The sequence below is a fragment of the Genypterus blacodes genome, unplaced genomic scaffold (genome assembly GCF_046128005.1).
Source record: "Genypterus blacodes isolate CSIRO-AG114 ecotype Tasmania unplaced genomic scaffold, CSIRO-AGI_Gbla_v1 ptg000067l_1, whole genome shotgun sequence".
Taxonomy (NCBI): domain Eukaryota; kingdom Metazoa; phylum Chordata; class Actinopteri; order Ophidiiformes; family Ophidiidae; genus Genypterus; species Genypterus blacodes.
This window is the reverse complement of record NW_027466879.1, coordinates 16,620,160-16,643,248: the sequence shown is the minus strand read 5'-3', so window position 1 is coordinate 16,643,248 and position 23,089 is coordinate 16,620,160. Positions and strand designations below refer to the sequence as shown.

Here is a 23,089-nt window from a genome sequence, read left to right as displayed (position 1 = left end):
AGTGTTTTTGATGTAGGAACAAGATGGACAGAACTTCCCCCTTGTTTTTCTATTTACTTGGTAAGACGTTAAGTTGTTTTGTGCTAGTATGAAAACTATATGCTCAGCAGTTAGGATTTATAGGGAAGTTCCAGGGTTTTGTGGTAATTCAATGAAAACGTCTCAATCTATAGGATGTAACTTTGTACAGTTCTGATGCAGGGCAGATGCAGGACAGACAGATGAAGAGATATTTGTGTTTTTTTTTGTGTCTCTATGCTTTCCACCTATATCATGGACCAGTCAGAGCGGAGACTATGGGGGAAATACATTAATAAATAAAAGAACATACTCTATTCCCTGCTGTTCTGAATTAATAATGAGCCTACAAAAGACCAATTAAACACATGATTAATGCCATAATCTATATAATTGCAGGCAATAATTCATTGTGGGCTAATGATAGCAATACTTAATATCGATTCACATGGGGTATCTTTGTAGTCCTTAATTCTTTCTATGAAATGTCACTTTTTTAGTGACTGCTAAAATGCTATTTATAAGAGACCTGAGATCTGTTGCTTTTCCTGAGGCAAATCATTGATGGGAGGCAGTAGCTCAGTGGGTAGAGCTTCCGCTTGGAAACCGGAGGGTCGCCAGTTCGAGCCCCTGCCGAGGTGCCCCTGAGCAAGGCATCGAACCCTCAATTGCTCCCCCCTCTGCGAAGGGTGGTAATGTAATGTAAGTCGCTTTGGATAAAAGCGTCTGCCAAATGCTCGTAATGTAATTGATAAACAACAACAAGCAAAAGCCACAGACATTAGTTTATGTTTTAAGATTCTCGTATTGGAAGCAATATAGACACACATTGTGATTTATTTTGTTCTCACAAAAAACACCTACTGTAGTGGTGATGGTTTTGAGGCTACGAAAAGTAATTCATCAATATTTTGATAAACCTAATAAACAGTTTAGTTAAAGTAAATGTGTTACTTTTTTTCAAAATAAAAATGATTTTACATTATTATGGTGAATTCAAACGTCTCTTGATAAATCTATGCCTCCCAGAGCAGTGGAGAATCTGTATCAGTTGCACTTCAAGAGTGATTTAATCTATAATCTACATTTTTGTTGCTAAAAAAGCACAGTTGCTCTGTTTCTATTTGAGTGAGTGAGTATATGAGCTCTTTCAAAGCATCTGTCTCAGACAGTGGTGAGGCCTACCATCAGAGACACAGAAGAGGATGAATAATGGCATATTAAACATTAAGGATGAGGGAGAAGTGCAGCAATTATTTTAGCTCATATTTCAGTGAAAACAGTTAGATACGTCCATTCATCTTTTATCTGCCCCACTCCCTCCTTTTCTCCTTCACTCTCTCATAAAGTCTTATTCTTTGCAATGGTCACTCCCTCATGTTGTCTTATTTTGTCTGTATCCGGATCTTCCTTTAACATTGCTGATGAATTTATACTTTACCTCCTGCCCTGCTTTTTATTGTTCTTCATTTTCATTCTGTTTTGTGTTCTCCCTCTTCGTCTGTTTCTGTGATATACGAGTGCTGGTATGAAACCATCTCTAAAAAGGCACTTATTCATTAGAATAACACCGTGTGTGAGTAGGGAGACATGGATCTCTATCTATGTGTACGTCCTTGTGCACATGGATGGGTACAGCAAAGAACCAGAGACAGACAGGAAGCGATAAATAAAAATGACAAAAATGAAATAAATTAGTAATGAATCATTATATAAATTAATATTACATAGGAAGTAAGATGAAGGTTGGAAATAAAAATTAGCCTAATTTGTGTATTGATATTTTGCTGAAGTGCAATGTCATACACACTGAGAGAGAGATAGGGAGATATAGAGATAACCCGAGAGGGAGAGCAAGAGCAAGATAGAGAGAGAGAGAGAGAGAGAGAGAGAGAGAGAGAGAGAGAGAGAGAGAGAGAGAGAGAGAGAGCGAGAGCGAGCAAGCGAGTGAGCTGCAGTAGTGGTTTTGGCTGAACAGACAGGGTTTTCCAGTTTCTCACTGGGGGACAGGGGAATTTCACACATGCATGCTGGTTGCTTACACTGGCACATGGGGCTGGTACAGTATTACAGCACATTACCATCTCTATTTGGCATTGTTTGCTTTGCCTCATGCCTACACATACATACACACACGCTTGCGTGCACACACCTCCTGACCATCCAAGCCAACCACAGGCATCATGGGAATAGTCTATTGGGTATTGGCAAAGCTGATGCCTGGTCTTTGTCCAAGACACTGAGGAGAAGAGAGCTTTAAAGAGAAACAACTACTGAATTTCAGCAGTAAAGTGTGTCCTCACTTCATCCTTACACTTTTAAATGGGGAAATCAAGTCAGCTCTGGAATGAATGTCTTTAAATTAGGGTGGTAGATGAAAACACTTCCCTTCTTGTCACAGAAAAAATTGCAATGTGAGTATTTTGGGGGAATCCTCTTGCATTGTCTCTGATACCTTTCTACAAACAAGTGTGTAAGGAGATGGGCCAGAGAAAGCAAAGCAGCAATCAGGTGTAAATTCAGTCAGTTAGAGTTTCAGTTACTTCCAGAAAACAGCATACATTAATAAACACACAACAGAGGCAATCAGGGGGGCAGCCAATAGGAGGAGTGGACAGGTAAGCAAAGAGGAGCGAGGGATGAGAGTAGGGGAGGACAGCAGAGGAGGACAGGTGAAGAGACATGGAGGGAGAGAGAAAAGGGATTCAGAAATGAGAGAAGGATAAGCAGCAGTGAGATGAGGGGGTGGGGATGAGTGTAGTGTAGTGTAGACAGAAGAAGAAGGTATGATGATGAGGAAAAAGGGAAATGGGAGGAAAAGGTAGAAGATAACAAAGGAGAAAAATTGCATGGCAAAATTGGGCGAGAAAAGAGGAAAGGGTATAATGAGAGGAAGACAAGGGGTGCATGGAACAGAATAACAGGGCAGAATAAGAGAAAGTGAAGAGAATAAAGGGGAGAATTGAATAATAATCTTCTTTCAACTTAACAGCTGTGTGTGTGCTTCAGCATCTTGTCTCACCAGTGACAGTATAATTTCTGGGTCCATCTGTGTGTGTGTATATGGTTCCCACATCGGTCTGGTTGAGGAGGTACCGCTGCACAATTCCATTGGGATGAGCAGGTTCGGACCAGCTCACATGGAGGGAGGAGGAGCTTAAGGCTGTGATCACTGGGGGCTGCACCTCCTCTGGGACTCCCTGGACTGTCACGGCAATCACCTGCACAGACAGGCGCACACACACACACACACACACACACAAACGGTCATGGATGCTCACACATACAGAAAAATCAGAAATCGTGTATAATTTTCAGAATGTTGGATGTCCAGGTATGGTCAACGGATGGATTCGTCTTTCTGGTCTAAGGAAATGAAACCATGCTGCGATTTTCCAGCGACTTCAATTACAACACAACACAAGACAAAGAAGGGAGAGATGTGGCTTTTTTTATGTTTTATAACCCAACCCATAACTAACTCATAAGTGTCCATTGCACTGACTGTAATACCATATTTAAACATGCGCGACGAAAGAATAGAAATTTGCACAGTACGGCAGTTTATAGGACACCTTTCAATTTGAGACGGAAGATATGTGGCGAAACTGGCCTAATACAGCTGTCAGAATATTACAGGGAGGTGCCAACTAATATTTCAGTGTTTTTGGGGGGTTATTCATTAACATTTTCCTCTACACCAGTTTAGAAAAAGGCAGACAAAAATAGTTTTTTTTAAGTTGGATATCTACAGTACTTGATCCTTCATGAAGATAGCCGCATACAGTAGATATCCTGCCTAAACGGACCTGTAACATCAGAGAGGATTTAGTAATAAAGTGAAGGAGTTGAAGTTGAGATGTCTATTATTATTCCCACCCGATCATGATTGTTTATCAAAGAGAAAATCAATCAAACACAGGCATATGCAGTCAAAAAATAACGCTTAACAGTAGAGTGTGGCCGTTGTGACCGACCAGCTTATTGTTAATTCTATGTGTGGTATCTGTGAGAGCCGGTGGATGCTGGGTGAATGTGGAGCCCACAGAATCACTGGGCAATCTGCTGCTAATGGCAAGAGGGATATCCTGCCTTAATAGACTGTCACTAGCACTTCCCCCACCTGTCCCACACAGTGCTATGCTATTAGAACACAGCTACTACAACTGAAGAGACAAACACCCACAGGAGTGCACATGGACACACATAAACACACACACACAGGTAACACGCAGGTGCACACATGAGCTGAAAGACGGGAAAGAGAAAAGGAGTCAGAGTATCAAAGAAAAAGAGAAGAAGGGAAGGATGATGAAGAGGCAGCTGAAGAGAAGGTTCAATGTCAGTGTGCCGTGAACTTCACTGTCGGCGAAAACGTAGAGAGAATGAAACTCACACAGTTAGTAGTTATATGGGGATGCATAAAGATGGAGAAAAGGCTCATCCTGCACGCCCATCTTGCTTCTAGAACTATGAAGTCAATTGTTTTTATATAAGTGGAGGAACATATTTGATTTAATTTGTAGCTCTTTTTATCTTTCTGTCATCCAATTGGTTACATTTCCCTTCTTAAGTGAGGACATCTAATCCTGGATAAATGCAAGCCATGTACCTGAGACTAACTAATTTTATTAACAATGTTTGTGGTAAAACTGTCATAGCTTTAATTATAATAAGCTCAGAAAAATAAAATAGCTGCCTTGGTGTTGCCCTCTAGTCCACTCTTCTCCCTGGTCTAATAGGGAAAGGATATGTAGAGGGACAGGGGAAGAAATCTAGAAAAGAGAGAAGCAGGGGGAATGCTGGACACTTGATGACAGATTTAAAAAGAAAGAGAAATTGGACTAAGGACAGAGGGAAGGAGTAGGGATCAAAAGGGTCAGACAGGTAGGAGAGGAAGTAAAGACGAGACAAGTATTGGGAGAAAGTGTAGGTTGCAGTGTAACATCCAGGGAAAGGACAGGAGGCAAATAGCAGAGAGAACAGGAGAAAGAGATTCAGAAAGAGGGGAGGGCCAATCGCTCTTCCTCCCTCTCTAAGTGACCAACCGTATTAGATCAGCACCTTCTGTTGTCACAGCAGGTGTGCATTTGTGAGTGTCTGTGTTTGTGTGTGAGGGGGTGATGCCAGGTAATTGCAGTGGTGTATTAGGTTAGCCCAAGTTATCCCATAATTGGGACTGTTTGGCCAATTTTCACAAGTGTACAAACTAATCCAACTCACTCCTTTTCCACTCTCTGTTGGGAATGCGTACGCGTGTTTGTGTGAATGAGTTTGTGGTGTGCTTGTGTAGAGCTTTGGTTGGATGTGCACATATGGTTGTATTGCTGCCAGTAAAAAAAATCTAGCCGTGTTGCTCTGGCGGCTAGGATTTGTATTTTGCCGTGAAGTTTCAGCTGGTGGATCATCCAGAAATGCTGTTTTATTTATGCTATATTTAAAGCCACCCATAAGACAGTTGTGGCAGGCAAAAATCAATATGACTCAATTTAACTTTCTCACCAAAATAAACACACTGTATTTATGGTCATGTCTCACTTCCTTTAATCTAATGTTAGATGGGCAGGTCACCTGCGCAGTGGGCACGTTTTTTTTGTCTTTTGAATCAAATTGACAGGTGTGAAGAATGGGAGGCGAACGTGACATCACTTTTTGAACAATGTGTTTACATGCCAACAGTATTTAATTCATCTGACATCGACATTTGTATGACATGTGTGACATCAAAACATTAATGGCTGACTGACAATGTGAAGATCTACAGGATTATTGATACATCTTCATTCCCTTATTCCGTCCCATTTACAATTCCCTTTATCTCTCTCCTACATTCACCCATTTCTTCCCAACATTCATTTATCGTAAACATTAATCCATCCATCATCCATTTATCTCTTAAACCCTCAAAACCCATCCAAACCACTGTGCCTCCCTCTCACCTCGTCTCATCCATCCACCTCTCCAGCGACACAGGCTGCCTACGTCGCTGGAGAGGTGGATGGATGCGTGCATCTTACAATGCAATGTAAAATTAGCTTTTAAAAACCCTAGAAAGACAGTTTCCATTGGGAGCTTTCATCACCTCTAAGCTGGAGACATTAATTGTTGTGGTGATATCAGCTCAGCTACAGCCAGTGAGATAGCGGAAGGAGTTCTATGTGAAGCTATTATGGACGCTATCGCAAACATCAGGTTGGCTCAGCAAATCCACAGCCTCACATACAGGGGGATAGTGGAAAGAAGACTAAATAACAACTTGTTCCGACACAGGAACAGCACAGAGTTCACAGTGCAGACACATCACAAGCTATAGTTTCTCAACAAAGGTCAGACTGCAATTCCGAATACAGGAAATACCAGTGTGACAGCAGGGGTGGTTTGAGTGTTACATTAACATGCGTTTTCATGATCTGAATATGTTATTCCGCCAGAGTCCAGTTGACAATTGGCTGCAGCTGCATCGACTCATCATGGCTGCATCTAGTCAATTAGGCATCAACGTACAGTATTTATGCTTCTTGCAGTGAAGCTGGACTGGCTCTCCCCCTGATGCACACCAGCACGAAAGCCTGACAGAGAGTGAAAGGACTGAGATTGAGTGGCCTGTTCACCGTAGATTTAGCACACCACTGCAGTATAATTAATTTGGTGGTGATAGTAGAAGAGTTTGAGTCTGAGTCAAACTTGATAAATAGCTAATTGTTAAAGACTGGCATGCATCTCATTCCCCAGTGTACCTTTATGTCTTCCTTTGGCTCCTAAAACATTGGAGCTGTTATAAGTATATGCAGAACAAAGAGCACCTAAGGTATGCTTAACTTCAGTTGTATATTTAAAACTGTGTTCACTGTAATTAAGTACTAAAATGTGTATTACAATATGCCTGCCATATTGCTCTGATATAGCTCCTCGGCTGTCAGATGATGCAAATGATTACAAATAATGAATTGCACACACACAGCCACACACACACACACACACACACACACACACACACACACACACACACACACACACACACACACACACACACACACACACACACACACACACACACACACACACCTTCCCTCCTTTTCTCTACAGGGCTTTCGTTCCCTTTAAGTGTTAAAGCTAAATTAAAGGAGTGAACTAAACTACAGAGTAAAGTGGTGATTAGTTCAGTGAAGCTCAGTCCATCTTTAGAGAAGCCATTAGCTAATCATGCAGGGGAATAATGTCTTTATGAAATGAGGTGCTACAGCAGGGTAAGACTATCTCTCTTGATAAGGTTTTGGTGTTTGTGTGTGTGTGTGTGTGAGAGTGAGAGTGAGAGAGAGAGAGAGAGAGAGAGAGAGAGAGAGAGAGAGAAACGAAGAAAGAAAGAGAGTGTTAAATATGGAAGACTGGTAGTATAGAGGTAAATGTCAAACATTTCAAATCAATAGAACATTATTTAAAACACTTCCTGTGTACTGGGAATTGGTTTACCTTCTGCAAACCTCAGATGAACACTGATGAACATTAAGCCTATATGCACAATAGCCAGGATACTTAAGAAAACTTTTAAGTTTAAGTGTGCAACACAATCTTCATTTTCGGTGTATTAAAGAAAACGGATAATTTCTGCTACCCATGGGAGGGCAAAACACACGTAACTTCCCAAAAAAAAGTAAAAGTGAGTGATTTTCTTTTAGCAAAAATTAAGCACGCATATTACATAAGGTTAAATTTAACTCCAAACAAGCGTTTGAAATAGAGTGTAAAATGAACAACAGTCCGACACGCTCATCCATTGTTGCTGAGTGTGAATAACAAGACCGTGTGACTGTGTAATGTCAGCTTATTTGAAAAGCTGCCCTGTCCACAGTGAGACAATGAGCCGCTGTCTTCAAGTTTGATCCATTCTGGAGGGCTAGAGAGAAGAAGGAGCTTGGGACGGGCTACAGAGAGATTTGGACTCGATAGTGAAGCAGTAGACATTTAACTACCTTTAATGGACAGGTAAGCATGACTATCACAGAAGTCGAGTTTCCTTTTTTTTTTAAAAGCGTAGGTTTGCATTGAATTGGAATTAGAATTAGATAATTTCATTCTATCAAGCCAATCTATCAAGCCAAAAGATATGCAGGGAATGAGTAAAACAGATGCCAGGAAAGATGTTCAAACGCGATATAAAATGGAGGATCAATATCTAAACTATACACATCCAATCGCAGTCCTACCTGAGTGCTGTCAGTACAGCCAGCCTGGTTACACACCCGTAGCTGGTAACTGTATTCTTGGTAAGGCCTGATCCCGCCCACATCAGTGAAGCTGTTCTCATCACCACGGTAACGCTCTTGTCTATCACGCAGTATAATGTAGTGGGTGATATTTCCTGGAAAATAGTTAAAAAATGTAACAAAACTCGATTATCAACCTTGATGTCACTCACTATTTAGAACATTTTTAGGTTGAGACACACGCAATAAGACTCTCACATACCATTAGGCCTAGCAGGGGCTTGCCACTTTAATTGGATTACATCATCTCGCTCAGCAACGCGACTCCAGCGGGGTGGTGGGACTCCCCACGGTTGGTCCTCTTTGGTGGTCACCACTATGACATCACTGGAGCTTCGTCCAAAGCTGTTCCAACCAATCACTCTGTACTCATAGGTGGTGAAGGGCTGCAGGTCAGAGTCTATTACAAAAGGAAGGAAGGGGTAGGAAAGAAAGGAAAAAAGGAATAACAGATAGATGAAGACAAAAAGGGAAAGGTTTCTAACAACATGTCTCCTGGGAGTTATATTGTCAATCATAAGGTATTGCAAATATATGCACTATCACTGGTGCACCCTTGTAAACAGTAGCCAGTAACTGAAGCATTCTGGGAGACAGGTTGTAACAATAATTCTGGTGAAATATATGTACATAAACATACTGCATATACTTACAAACACAGACATACACACACGCTTTTGTTTTTAGGAGTGCAGAGGGACTGCAGCTGTAAAAGGAACTAAGCGGCAATCTGGGACTCTTGTCTTTACTACTGTGATAACTAAAGCAGCAAAGCAGACACACGCACACACAGTAGGAAACACTGATTATATGTGTATAAACACGAGAATGGGAACTGTTTTAACGAAATATTTATGTTATACAAAACAACATTTATATCTCTGTGATGTAGCACAGTTATCTCTGGATGCTTTATGCTGCGATTCTTTCTCAGGGTATAGTTTGATAGCTGTGTGTGTGCGTCTGTGTGTGTGTGTGTGTGTGTGCGAGAATGTGTGCTGTGTGTGTACGTATGAGAAACATCTGGTGTATGGTAGGGTGGCGACAGCTTTATGTGCCTCTGCCCAGATGGTGTCACAGCATCACCTAGAAACTCTTATCCTAACCGCCCCATGGCAGCCAAACACACACACAGACACACACGCACGCACACACTCTGGAGAGGAGCACATTCTATGCACAGGGGCACTAAAATAGTTACACACACACCCAAAACATATAATGATAAGTGTACAACCACCAATACAACAACCATAACCACAACAATGATAATCTGTGGACAGACTGAAAGCCCTCAGAGAGAGACGGAGACACACAGACACAGACAGACATACAGATGCACACACACACACACACAAATACCAACACACTCGCACTCCCTTTGGGCTGATAAATTGTGGAGAATGTTAAAATTGCATTTAAATGCCTATCTCTGAGTTTTAATGACACACTGGTGTATGCTGCAGAGGGTGTTTCCGTGTTACACCAATTAATGCACACTGCAACAGCTGTCTTAGTGTGTGTCTGAGTGTGTATGTGTGGAATGGCATCTGTTTCTAAAAGATCTTGATACATTGTGAGTGAATGTAGCACCGGTTTCAGTTCGTTTTCATTTTCGGTAAGCAAAGTGCTTCAAACGTGGCAACTTTTCACCCGTGTGAGTTGTATTTCACTGTAGCTGCGAGGACTGAAGTAAAAGTCCTACTTCCTGGTAAAATCCTTAATGAGAAGTTGGGATTAATGACATATTTGAAGGAAGAAATAGTTGACAAAACTATAAATACACTGGCTTTGCTTTTCCCCTCCATTTGTTGGGTGTTGACAGAGCAGATATGCCAACAACACACTTGTGGGTTTATTAATTAATTATTTCTATTTAGGGGGTAACCCGTTTTATATATATATATTCGGCTTGCAGATATTGCAACAACCTCAATGTCTGACCACTATCATGTATCACAGATGAGGCCCTTTAACCGTATTGCTCATTATTGACTCAACACAAGCCTACCAGAGGCAATTAAAGCTTCTAAACTTCTAAATCGAGAAACATTCACACTCTCTCTGCATACACATTACCTGTATAGGTGAATCTGTCTGCGTCACCACTGTATACCACGTCCTCATGAGATGGACACATGCTTCCTTCAAACCGCAGGTCTTCTGAGTGTGTGTGGCTGTACGCGACTGCCTTTTTGTATGCGTTATCACTTCTGTTTATATTGTCATGGAGGTCTGTGGTGGCAATATCGTGTGTGGCGTTTAAAGAGGTTGAGTATGGAGCTGCTGAGGTGGGTGTGTCAGGTTTTGTGTGCGCAGACAGGACCCATGTGCAGGCAGTCGTTGATGGATCAAGGTCACAGGCGCCACAGTAAGCTGAGGATGCCGCAGCTATAGGACACACAGCACCCTGTAAACACCGGTGCTGGAAAGAGAAAACAGGAGACGTGAGAAGAGGAAGGATGAGAGAAAGGAAGATGAGTCAAGAGAGGGACACAAAAAAGGGAAAAAGAAACTGTGAGGTTCAGATCTAAGTTTTCTTTCTTATATTTAGTTCTCCTTCTAATTATGTTATCACTTTTTCCATGACACATATACAGTATACACTGTACATGAAGAGGGTATGCTACCTATCTATGAGTGTGTGTGCATGCATGGTATGGGTATAAATGGCTCTTAATGACATCATTAGAGCTAATGAGAGTTCCTAGCCTGTATCTCTCTCTCTCTCTCTCTCTCTCTCTGTGTGTATGTGTGTGTGTGTGTGTGAATGTGGTGCGTGCATGTGCCCGTCTCATGCTGACTTAGGAACACACAAACACCACATGACCCCAGTTGATAAATGGAAGATGGCCCAGTCCCCAATTCCTGATGTGGCGATGAGTATGTGATTTTGTGAGCGAGAGAGATTGAAAGGGAGCGAGAGAGAGAGAGAGAGCAAGAGCAAGAGAGGAAGGGAGAGAGAGAGAGAGAGAGAAAGATAGAGAGAGAGAGAGAGAGTGACTGATAAAAACAAAAAGAGAGATTGAGTCTAATGAGGAGAAAGTGTGAAAAAAATTAAAATTCACAACAAGACATTCACTCAGCAGAATTCTGTGCACAAGCATCAAACACACTGGGGGGGTAATTCATAAAAAAAGTCTTAGACATTCAAAGTGCCACAAAAATACTAGCTGCAACAATTCATTCATAAGCTTCCCTTACGTAAGCGGTGCATCAGTATTCCATTACAGATATTTTGCTGTGAGGTGTGACCAAGGTAAAATACAGTGAATCAGCTTGTTATCAACATCCTTCAAAGCAAGATTGACATATTGAAACTGCAAGGAAACCTCATTTCTCTGCTGTAAGAGCTCAGCATTTTAAGAGAGGATGCACCGAATGCTGCATGCAAATGCTCCAGACTGTACCAGGAGTTCCAATGCCCTGTGTGTGTGGTGTGTGAACACGTGTGCTATGATTGCAAGATTTTGTAACAAATGTATTCATCACTGAGACATACAGTATCATCTTCCTTTTTGTGTGTTTTAGTGTTTTTATGAATAACTTACCTCATACGTTAATTAGGAAATATAGCCCTACTTCTGAATTACCCCCTGCTACCTGACAATCACAGAAACACACCTGTACTGGCAGTCCAGGTGTGGGTCGGTCAGCGCACGTGTGCCGCCGAGGGTCATAGCCAATCCCGTAACAGCACTCTTCTTCCTGAAGAATGACCTTTGATCCACAGCACTGCAGTGTCACTGTATCGTTGCCAGCAGGGTGCATCGTGGGATATCCATCATGGCCCACACAGCAAAGAGAGGCTGAGGAGTTCATATACTCTTGACCACAGCAGACAAAACCTGAAGACAAAGCATGTGCATCATAAAATATTTTGTTGTGTACTTTTATTTTTTAGCTTACTTATACTATTGTCTCAAGCCTCCAGCATTTTTTCTTTTTTGAGATGTTACTATTTCTCTAGTAGGATTACTCTTCTAATCTTCCTCATCAGTCCTCTCTTTCCTGCCAATCTTTCCTCTTATTCTCTCCTTTGTCTTACTCCTCTTTCCGTTCCACTTCCACCACTCCATTCTTTTGTCTCTCATCATCTTCTCTTGTCCTCCTTGCTTGACCTCCTCTCTTCAGCCCGCTTCTCCTCCCATACATAACAGAATTCAAGCTACACACCATCTTACACGCTCTTGCGTTCTCCCACCCCTCCTGTTCTTCTCCCCTATTTACCTCTTTTCATCTCCTGTTATTCACCCCTCTGTAAAACAGTAATATTCAGGCTATGCTGTCAGAGAAGTGCAGGGGGAGTGGAAGTGTGTTTTCCTGAGAGCTGCCATCTCTGACAGTGATAGGTGATGTCTGCCACCACTTCACCTTCAGCAGCAAGGTGACATTTAAAATACATGCTATCACTCTATTTCCCAGTAAATGTTTTGCAGGTGAATATCAAATTTCATGTATGTTTATTTCTTCAGTCTCCATATTTTTAAATTAAAATACCTTATTCACTGTGAAATAAAATGATGATAATACCTGCATATTTAAAGTAGATCACCAGCAGATTCTCTGTCCTGATGTAAATAAATATATGCTACAAACAAGGTACAGATGCACTCACATTGTGATCAGATCTCAGTGACCACTCACCAAGATATTTTCTATTTGATATCATTCAAGACTATCAAGACTAGCCTATTGAGAGCCAAACATAGCTTAGGCAGAATTGAGAACACTGTAAGATGCTTTTTATTTCTATTTCATCATGGGAGGGCGGAATGCTTTGCACTATGGAATATTGGGGAAATCTGACTAAGGTAAATGAAACCCCATGGAAAAAAATGGGTTGACAAAATGGGTTGTCTAGAAAGAAAAAAAGTACAAGCACATTTGATCTGTAAAGTCTTTTAGACTTAACTTAACTTTGTTTAGTTAAGCCATTGCAAAGTACTCTTTTGTGGATTAAGGACTAACTAATGAGCTTTCAAAATTTGCACATAAAACCATGCTGTGCGCTGCTTTGATCAGATTTAGTGAAATATGTCCCTCACACTTAGGCAGATACTGATCATAGGCATCCCCTGGTTTCTATTCTTAAACATTGCGACAAAAAGGCTCTTCTTGAGAGAACCCGCAAAACACTCATGTATAATTTGCAGTATTATATTAGTATAGTATTAAAAATAAATAAATAAATGTACTGATTCACTTTAAAAGTTATTTACTACATCATGTCATATTGCACTACATTGGGCAACAATGCTCGTCTTGCCATCAGAATTCTGAAAAGGTTTCCCTTGCCTGGAAGCATCTCAGAATCGATCAGAATAAAACCGTCACTTTTCACACAACTGGTGAGACTGCCAACCAGATGTCATTGCAGTAGCTGTTGACACCACCAGTTTGTCAGGGCAGTAACACCATCCCACACTTGTTGCGTCTCAAGTCCCACCATAGTTCACAATTATTCTCCTCATTGCAGATTTCTGAAGTGACCTTCAGGAGAAAATAATTTCCACCCTTGTGTAACCACTTGTGGCTGCATTAAATTGACTTCAATTTCTCCTTTTCACTACTCAAATCTGATCCAACAAAAAAGCGCCAAGAATGCCTACATGAAGATGAAGACAGGTATTACTTAAGAGAGGCTGAGGAGGTGATTGCCAACCTCTGTGATAATGTCAACATTTGACTGCAGGTGCTTCACAGTTAAGGCCTTCCAGGGATTTGCTGGTGGAACATTTCTCCTATGAAGCAGCTCCAACTTTACCTTGACATCATAACAGTAACACTGCAGCAAACAATAGCACAGCAAGCAGGGCAGTTCAGAAAACAATGACACTGACGTTTGTTTGATGGAGGTTCAAATAGGAATCTAACCAGGAGCAAAGCTACACAGGGGCTTAAAACAACTAAAAGCTTCTCCACTGCGGTGCTGAAGACACAGTTGATATTGAATCAGATAATTTCGGGTGAGATTGTCATTTTGGCCTTGCATGGGATTACGGCTGTAAGAGGCGTGATATGATACCGCATCAATGCAGTAACATCCTGCTGTGATCATGCATAGGAAGTATGAATAAGAACTAGTTCCATAATTAACTCATGTAAAAGGGATCAAACATATTTTAAAAAGATTCCAAAAGCAAACGTTTCCTCATTTTGCCCAGGCAGGAACATCTTAAGAACCCCTGGTCCTTGGTGATTATTTATATTATAGTTAGAATCATCTAAATTTCATGAGGTATTTAGCAAATACATCCTAACAGTTCATGACATACTGATCTGCAGTACTATCTACCTCCAGCTGTGGTGCCCATTTTATTTGACAGCAGACATTAAACACTAAGTCATTGCTTTGTATCATGGCCTCGGCCTTTAATGGGGCTGCAGCTAGTTGTGGAGTGATAAATAACTTATTGTTTAACGGCCCAATCAGCATTCACTCTTTGCACGCATGAAATGCTGTTAATTTAAGCAATCAGTTCACTTAAAGGCCAAAAGTAGAAAATGACATATTTTCCCCTGTGCCATTGCAGTGCATTATATCCTCACTGCATCCATCATAGACAACATGTGACAGGAAAATGCATGTGTGTGTGCGTGTGTGATTGTGTGACATAAAGGCAGTCTGACGGCTAGTAACTCACTTAGCAGCGGCAGCTGTTGCAGAGTGGGGGCTTGGTGGCCAATTCCCTCAGCGCCTTATTTCAGCTTCAATGACGCACAAATAAACAGCTCAACACTTTTCCAAAATAGCTTCTCTGCACTCCTCCCTCCCCCTCTTCGCATCCTCACCTTTAATCCTCCTTTCCTCCAGACATCAGGCCCGCTACAGCTCACAGTTCAACTCCTTGCCTCTCTTCCATGCACTCTTAAGCAAAGTGCTCATCTCACCATCCTCCTCTGTCTCTCCATTGACAACTTGGCTGATATACATTGTCCTATACAGTTTTAATGCCTTTTGGAATTGTCAATGTCTGCATTTGGATTCAAGTTCAAGAGTTCTGCCAGGTCTCCCTGTCTCACTCCTTCCCTCCATTGTATCTTTTAGAGCAAATCCCTGTTCTGTCTCTCCCTTGCCCTTTCTTCCGTTGCATCCATTTGTCTTTTTCTACATTCTTCTACAGACCTTGTAAATTGCTCTTTTCCACCTCTCCTGTCCTCTTTCTCCATCATCTGTATGCCTCCCTCGTCCTGTTTTCACTGAACAGGAAACTAAATTTGACTACTTGTATCAGCCCTTCTGCAGAAATCTAAGCCCTGTCTTTGTAAGCATAATCTTTCTATGTGTATTTTCTGTGTGACATGACTTGCACATTGTTTCACTCCTTCTCTCTTTGTTGTTTCTTCAGGTCCAAGTGCATGTACAGGTTTCACAACATTTTTACACACACCTCTTGTTTTCTCTCTTACACTGCAGAATGGTTCAGGCTTAATCTTCAGATTTACGTTGGATTTGCATACATTTGTTAACCACGTTGTGAGCAACACGTCAACACACAGTGCTTAGACAACGTGAATTATTATGAGGGTTTCATCCATTCCACTTAATGATAAGTCAATATTTAGCCGTGCCAATGAACTACTGATAAAAATGGGTTGTTGTGGATTAGGGTTATCTGAGCTCTCTAGGAGACCAAAACCCCTCCACAACTGAACAAATCAAACAGTTTTTAAATACCTGAATATATTACAAAGGGTGCACGACATCGTGCACGGCCAATGCGCAGACACGCACACCCATGCACAGACATCCACACACAATTACTGTAAATGTTGATGTCTTTTGTGGCCAGAACAAAGGCACATAACATGAGAAAAGTTTATATGTGTATTGAGAAAAGTTTATATGTGTATTTATGGAGTGTGGCATCCTGAATTTCAGGATATTTTACTGCACCACACACACACACACACACACACACACACACACACACACACACACACACACACACACACACACACACACACACACACACACACACACACACACACACACACACACACACACACACACACTGAAATGGGTGACTGGAGAGTGGAATCCTGAATTTCAGGATATTTTACTGCACGCACGCACCCACGAACAAACACACACACATATTATAGAGCTGTACTCTCATTGAGTGTCTTTCTCATTTCCTCTCTGTCTTTGTTACTTTTGCTCTGGTTGTTTGTTGAGGTGTGGAGCATGTGCATTTCTGCCAATCACCTGTTCGTGTTAACTGTTGATGGACCCTTCAAACTAACAAAGAGGCGGAGCATCAACGTAATGTTTTTCCAGTAAATCAGGAAGTGGGTCAGAGTCCCGGCAAAGGTGCAGTTGACACGACTAAAGGAGAAGAGACGCGAGTCGATCAGAAGTTTGTCCCCAACACAGCAGAGTCTGAGCCAAACTGTGGTGAGTACAGCACAGAATATTTACTGTGTTTAACAAGCAGCAGGAAGACTAAAGCTGAGCTGCACTCACACTCTTCACTTCACACTTACTCGATCATTCTAAAAGTCTTTGCTCATATTCACATTCTCACCATCAGAGCAGGAGTAACCACATGACCAATGGCTCTGTTATCCGTCAAGTGAATAGAATGCAGTCTTTTTGACCTATTTAAAATTTAAATTCCAGCTCATGTATGAAAAGTAAAACAGTCAGAATAAAAGCAAAAAACCAAAAGCTTCATTTTTGTCCAGGTCAATCCACAGTCAATCCAAATTATTGATCTATGCACTTTTTATACACTGGACCATATCTTTAGATGGATCAACGATAATGACATAAGTCTCATGAAGCTGAACTGTAATGCTAAGCTAAGATACTGTCAACATAAAAGCTAAGTGTTAGCATCTTAAATGTCAACTGTAAGCCTATCAGTCTGCTTATAGTAGCATCAGCTTCATTTCTCAGCACAGTCAAATCTGACAACACAAAACTGAGTCTGAACCCAATGTAAAAGAGATCCTAATATTAAAGAATAGCATGATCGCCTCTCTTTTTTGCTCTTACAAGAGCTACATTTGAAGATATGTTGATATGAGCTTTAAAGACTTTCAGACCTTATTGGTGTCAAACAATCAGTGATCGTCTAATTGCCGTGTTGTATGTTTCTTCTCAGTACGCAGACATGGCTGCTGCCAGCTCTCTACTATCTCAGGATCAGTGTCTGTGCTCCATCTGTCTGGACGTCTTCATTGATCCAGTCACCACACCATGTGGACACAACTTCTGCAAAACCTGCATCACTCAACACTGGAACTGTAATGTCCGGTGTGTGTGTCCCCTTTGTAACGAGGCTTTCATCAGAAGACCTGAGATGAAGGTCAACACGTTCATATCTGAGATGGTTGCTGCGATCAGACAGTCGGCTAAAAACAAAGCCGGCAGAAGATCTGAGCAACCAGCTGCTAAACCAGGAGATGTTAATTGTGACATCTGCACAGGAACCAAACTGAAAGCTATGAAGTCCTGCCTGAAGTGTGAGGCCTCCTACTGTCAGGCTCATCTGGAGCCTCATCTGACAGCAGAACGCCTAAAATCACATCAGCTGATCCAACCTGTGGCCAACCTGGATGACAGGATGTGCAGGAAGCACCATAAACCTCTGGAGCTCTTCTGCAAGACCGACCAGATGTGTCTATGCATGCTTTGCGCTGTTTTCGACCACACAGACCATAGGTTTGTTCCTCTGAAAGAAGAATATAAAGGAAAGAAGGTCGAGTTGGAGAAGACATTGGCTGAAATTCGACAAACGATCCAGCAGAGACAAGTGAAGATCCAGGAGATCGAACAGTCAGCAATGTTAAACAGGGAAGCTGTAGACAAAAAAAGAGCAGAAGGAGTTCAAGTCTTTGCCACTCTGAAGCAGGTTGTGGAGAAAAGCCAGGCTGACTTCATCAAGACCATAGAGGAGAAGCAGAAGAGTGCAGAGAAACAGGCGGAGGACTTCATCAAAGAGCTGCGGCAGGATATCTCTGAGCTGGTGGAGAGAGCTGCTGAGGTGGAGCTGCTCTCACACACTGAAGACCACCTCCACCTCCTCCACAGCTATCCATATATCTGCACTGCTCCTCCCACCAAGGACTGGACATGGGTCAGAGTCCATCAATGGTCACATGAGGGGAGCCTGGTGAAAGCTGTGGCTCAGTTGGAAGAGACCATCAGTAAAGAGGTGAAGAAGCTGCTGGAGGTGGAGCTAAAGAGGATCCAGAAGTTTGCTGTGGATGTGACTCTCGATCCTGATACAGCTCATCCCAATTTCATCCTGTCTGATAATAAGAAACAAGTTCACTGTGGTGATGTGAGGAAGAATCTCCCAGACAACGCACAGAGATTTGATACAAGTGGTTGTGTTTTAGGAAAGCCGAGTTTCTCCTCAGGAAGAATTTACTATGAGGTTAAGGTTAAAGGAAAGACTGATTGTGCTTTCGGTGTGGCCAGAGAGTCGATCAGAAGGAAGGGAGTCGTCATAACGAAGCCCCAGGATGGTTACTGGACCGTTAGGTTGAGGAATGGAAAGGGGTTCTTAGCTCTTGCTGGACCGCCTGTCAGTCTAAGTGTAAAATCAAAGCCAGAGAGGGTGGGAGTGTTTGTGGATTATGAGGAGGGTCTGGTCTCCTTTTATGATGTGGATGCCAAAGCTTTGCTCTTTTCCTTTACTGGCTGCTCCTTTCTTCACAAACTCCTCCCATACTTCAGTCTCTATCCTAATTCTGGTGGTTCAAAACCTGCCCCTCTAATCATCTCAGCTGTCAATCACACTAGGTAAAAGGCAGGTGTTTTTATGAAACGATTCTGTCGTAAAATGAAACAAATGTTCAAATGATGAGTTGATCTGCAGTCTTTACTTGGACTTTTCTTCTGATTCATGCGCTTTTTAATTATTGATATTTGTCCTTGCTGTTTCTCATTACTCCTTATCGCTGTAACACAAGAATGAAGCCACATTGATGTTGATCTAATAACTGTAATTATTGTTTATCACTAAAATAATACTAATATCTTTCCGTGTGTGGGGAATGATAAAGGTTTTATTGGTGTCTGTTTATTGCTGATCATTGTATATAAGACAAATGTTGGCTTGTGGTTGGATTACTGAGGAGCAGTTTCAACTGAAGTCTTAATCACATTAAGGAACAAATACAATAAAAAAGTTTGGATGAGTTCATGTCAGCTGTTATTTTGAAGGGATTTCATGTTAGACTGATATCAAAGCTGGAAAAACATAGTTAAGGTCAACAGTTAAACCTGAGTTCTGAATCAGAGCTTCCACTTTACTTCAGGCAACCATAGCAACACTACTATAAAGTAAAACTAGAACACAAAACCATGACTAATTTGTCCATCCTCATCACAAAAATTAGTACTCACACACACTCAGTGCACAATGCCCCCCTGTGAACACAAAATGATACGAATGCTGGGGCAACAACTATACACTTACACACAAAGACACACATACACATATTTTCTTTCCCTTGTGGACTGAGGAAAGGCAACTTGTGAGGTCTTCTTTTTTAAGTGTGTGTGTAGTGCTTGGGTAAATGCTTTGGTGGCAGTTATATTTTCACCACTCTACAGGGATTTACCACCGCTTGAGCAGATGTTTGTGTATATGTTTAAAGTATCTCTGGGACAATGACAGGAAGGGAGAACAATAAAGAAAAATGTACATGTGGGTTTACTGGAGCGAGAAAATGTGTTAAGGTTTGATAACATGATCCATAAAATCAGAAGAAATAATAAAACAATAGCAGATGAGTGTGATGTGCTAAAAGAGAGAAACCTTAACTTATGAGTAGTTATAGCTAAATTAATCATATTTTGTCCACAATACTATACTGTTCACTGATGTCATGGGAGCTTTAACAAAGAGACCCAAGCACAGCCAAACCCACCGCCTCTCACTTTGGCTTCAACAATACTGCCGTCACCCCTGCCACATTGTGGTTGACGATGCAATGACCCATGCCTCTCCTCGTCGCCTATCTACACACTTATTTCTGTACTGCGATTAATGCAAAATTGGAGACAAAGCTTCGATTACATGATCGACCAAGTCGATGAACGATCAACAGCCTGGACTCTCTAACATCTAGAAGTTGGAGAGTCCAGGCTTTGGCAGCAGGCTATTATTGTACCATGGTGATTTGAGTGTGTGCTGGCCAGGCAGTGGATCTCCAGTGCCTATGAGATGATTATTTAAACATTATCAATACAAATAACCATACAGGTGGCCACTGTGAATATCGTCCTGCATTTTCTCACAAGGAAATGTATGTAAAAGCTCAGAAATGGAGTTGGCAGAATCACATTTCACAGATGCTTGTCACTCAGAAATTCCTCGTCAGTTGTGTAGATTGATGTTGCTAATAGAGTGATGTTTGCTAATGTATTAATCTGCATGGTGACTACACTGACTTGGACCTCTGTGAGTCCTTCCCCTGGTTTATGGGACAACCTGTGTAATGATTAATGTTTATACTCTTATTGTGAAAACTAATGCTCTTTTTGAATGAAAGTGGGGTTGGATTCACATGAGTGATGGTCTATAAATTATAAAATGGCCTAACGTAAACCATAAACAAAATAATAAATAGGCCTAAATTGATTAAGAAAATGGAAACCACAGGCGTGAAAAATATTTTCATTGCCCTGAAACTGGCTTTGTATTGTCCTATATAATCTGATTTACATCTGCCAATCTGACACCATCCTCCGCCTCTTCTTCTCGCTTAATTATTCCAACGACTAGCAATAATGTGTTGCATACAATAGCTTTCAGTGATGCCCACACAGCCCCTTGATCTTATTTAATGTATGCTTAAGGTTTTATGTGCTCTTAACATACAAAGATGCTTACAGACAGTTTAAACAGTTAAACAGTGTTACTACAAGCTTGAACTTCTTTCATGAGCATTTCCATGAAAAATAAGTCAGAGGGACCGTTTTGTAAAACATGACACATTTGTCACCTGTTATTTCTGTGTGTGTGAACTTATTCCGCAGTACCTTTTTTCCAGACCTAATAATGTATCAATGATTAACACTAACAATGTCATCAAAAATAATATAAACAACTTGCTTGGACACACAGACACAACACACTGTCCTCTGTGTTACTGACAGTCCCTGGTTTTATTCTTGCCAGTCATTAAAGTAAACCTAATAGAAAAGCCATCATCATAAATACATTAACGGGGAGACAAAATGTCTTCCTGTGTTCAGAGAATGCTCTATCTTCTAAAGCAGCCAGACGCTGCTGTTTGGAATGCACTACTGTTGGCCATTTGCTACCCATCATTGATGAGGGGCTACTGGCAATGATATATGTGCACGCACAAACACACACACACACACACACACACAGACACAGACACACACACACACAAAACCAAATGTGCACACAGGCTGTGAGACACAGTTGCATATCCACCTCTGTATGTAGGGAAACCTGCACAAGTATGCAAACACATTCTGATACATATACAGAGACGCACATTCAGATATGAAAAGTGAAACTTGCGTGCATTAAATTCAAGTCATAAACCATGCACACTTGCACACACTGATACACACAAACACATCCGCTCTCTCAACTCCACCAGGCTCAGAGAGAGCTAGCTTAACTACTGGGATAATTTCCCTCCAGCAAATGGTCACTGTGCCCTTGAAAAACATATTTGATTATTACTTTTTCCCCCCCTCCTCTTTTTTTCTTTTAGCATCATCACAGCCATTTTAATCACGCACTCTGATGATGGCACGGCGAGGCGCTTTAAGATAACACCCCAGCACCGCCAGGCTTTTAACACTTAAACGGTGAAAAGGGATATTCAGATTTGTCCTTGAACGTTTGGATGGGGCCTGCTGGGCAGGGACAGAGGGAGGGAGTAAGGGAAGAGTTAAAAGAATGCACACAATTTAAGACTCACTCACTTTAAAAAGAAGTGAGGTGGGGGGAACATTTAGGGTAGCACACACAGTGAGAGATAGGGGTGGGTTGGAGGAACTGAAGGGCAGATGGGAAGAGTTAAAGAAGTGCACACTATAAAGAAAAGCGTGAGGGGGAAATGATTAGTGGGGCGCACACAGTGAGGTTTGAGATTTAGACAGTCAGGGAGCAACGGGAGACCAAAGACACCAAACACATTACTTTAAACATCTAATCTCACGTAAATCTTACATACATACCCAGGGAGAGAATGAAAAAGGGGCAAATAAAGCCCAAAGTTTAAATCCGCAAGTCCAGAGGAAATACAATTGTGCTTGAAGAAAACAGAGACACTCGTGTCCAAAAACAAACTGGTTCTACAACAAGCACACATGCAAGCATAGCCTTGGTTAGACCAATGGCTCCAATGTCCGATAAAAATCTGGGTGCAAGTCAAATCTGTGATGTTAATATGGGTTTAATGGGTACACACACCTTAAATGACCCTTCTATTTTGGTTGTAGGGGTTGAATTGGTCGGCTGGATTAGCAGGATTTATATATTATCGGTAAAAGTTCAACAGTATCAGCAGATGGAGTATGCTCAAGAGAGAAAATCCCGTTGTTGTTTTTTTGCTTAGTTAGTGGTACAACATAAAATGGGGCATATTTGAATCTTGTTTCCATATTTTCACATGGATTGACAAGGGATTCCAGGTCACATCTCAAGTGACCTATTTGTGCAGTAACTACACTGGTCTACAAGGATTTTTTAACTGTACTATATTTGTGTTCACAAGTCCCTGACCATCTCTGAAATAACTTGTATATTCGGGTCCACGTGCAATAATTGATTAATCATGTATTAATGATGATTTTG

At 41.4% G+C, this 23,089-nt stretch overlaps 2 protein-coding genes across 2 annotated transcripts in view; one reads left to right on the top strand and one right to left on the bottom strand.

Moving 5' to 3' along the window:
* The window catches only part of ush2a (Usher syndrome 2A (autosomal recessive, mild)), a 169,448-nt gene that overhangs the window by 37,129 nt on the left and 109,230 nt on the right, over positions 1 to 23,089 (bottom strand). The window contains 5 exon segments of the mRNA XM_076156076.1: positions 3,041 to 3,239; positions 8,223 to 8,377; positions 8,485 to 8,682; positions 10,362 to 10,707; positions 11,907 to 12,130. Of these exon segments, the coding sequence (XP_076012191.1) occupies positions 3,041 to 3,239; positions 8,223 to 8,377; positions 8,485 to 8,682; positions 10,362 to 10,707; positions 11,907 to 12,130 (1,122 nt within the window).
* LOC143004974 (E3 ubiquitin-protein ligase TRIM39-like) lies at positions 16,382 to 21,329 on the top strand. Its single transcript, XM_076156191.1, has 2 exons — positions 16,382 to 16,683; positions 17,396 to 21,329. Exon 2 carries the CDS (start codon positions 17,405 to 17,407, stop codon positions 19,043 to 19,045), a length of 1,641 nt encoding a protein of 546 aa, XP_076012306.1. The 5' UTR covers positions 16,382 to 16,683; positions 17,396 to 17,404; the 3' UTR covers positions 19,046 to 21,329.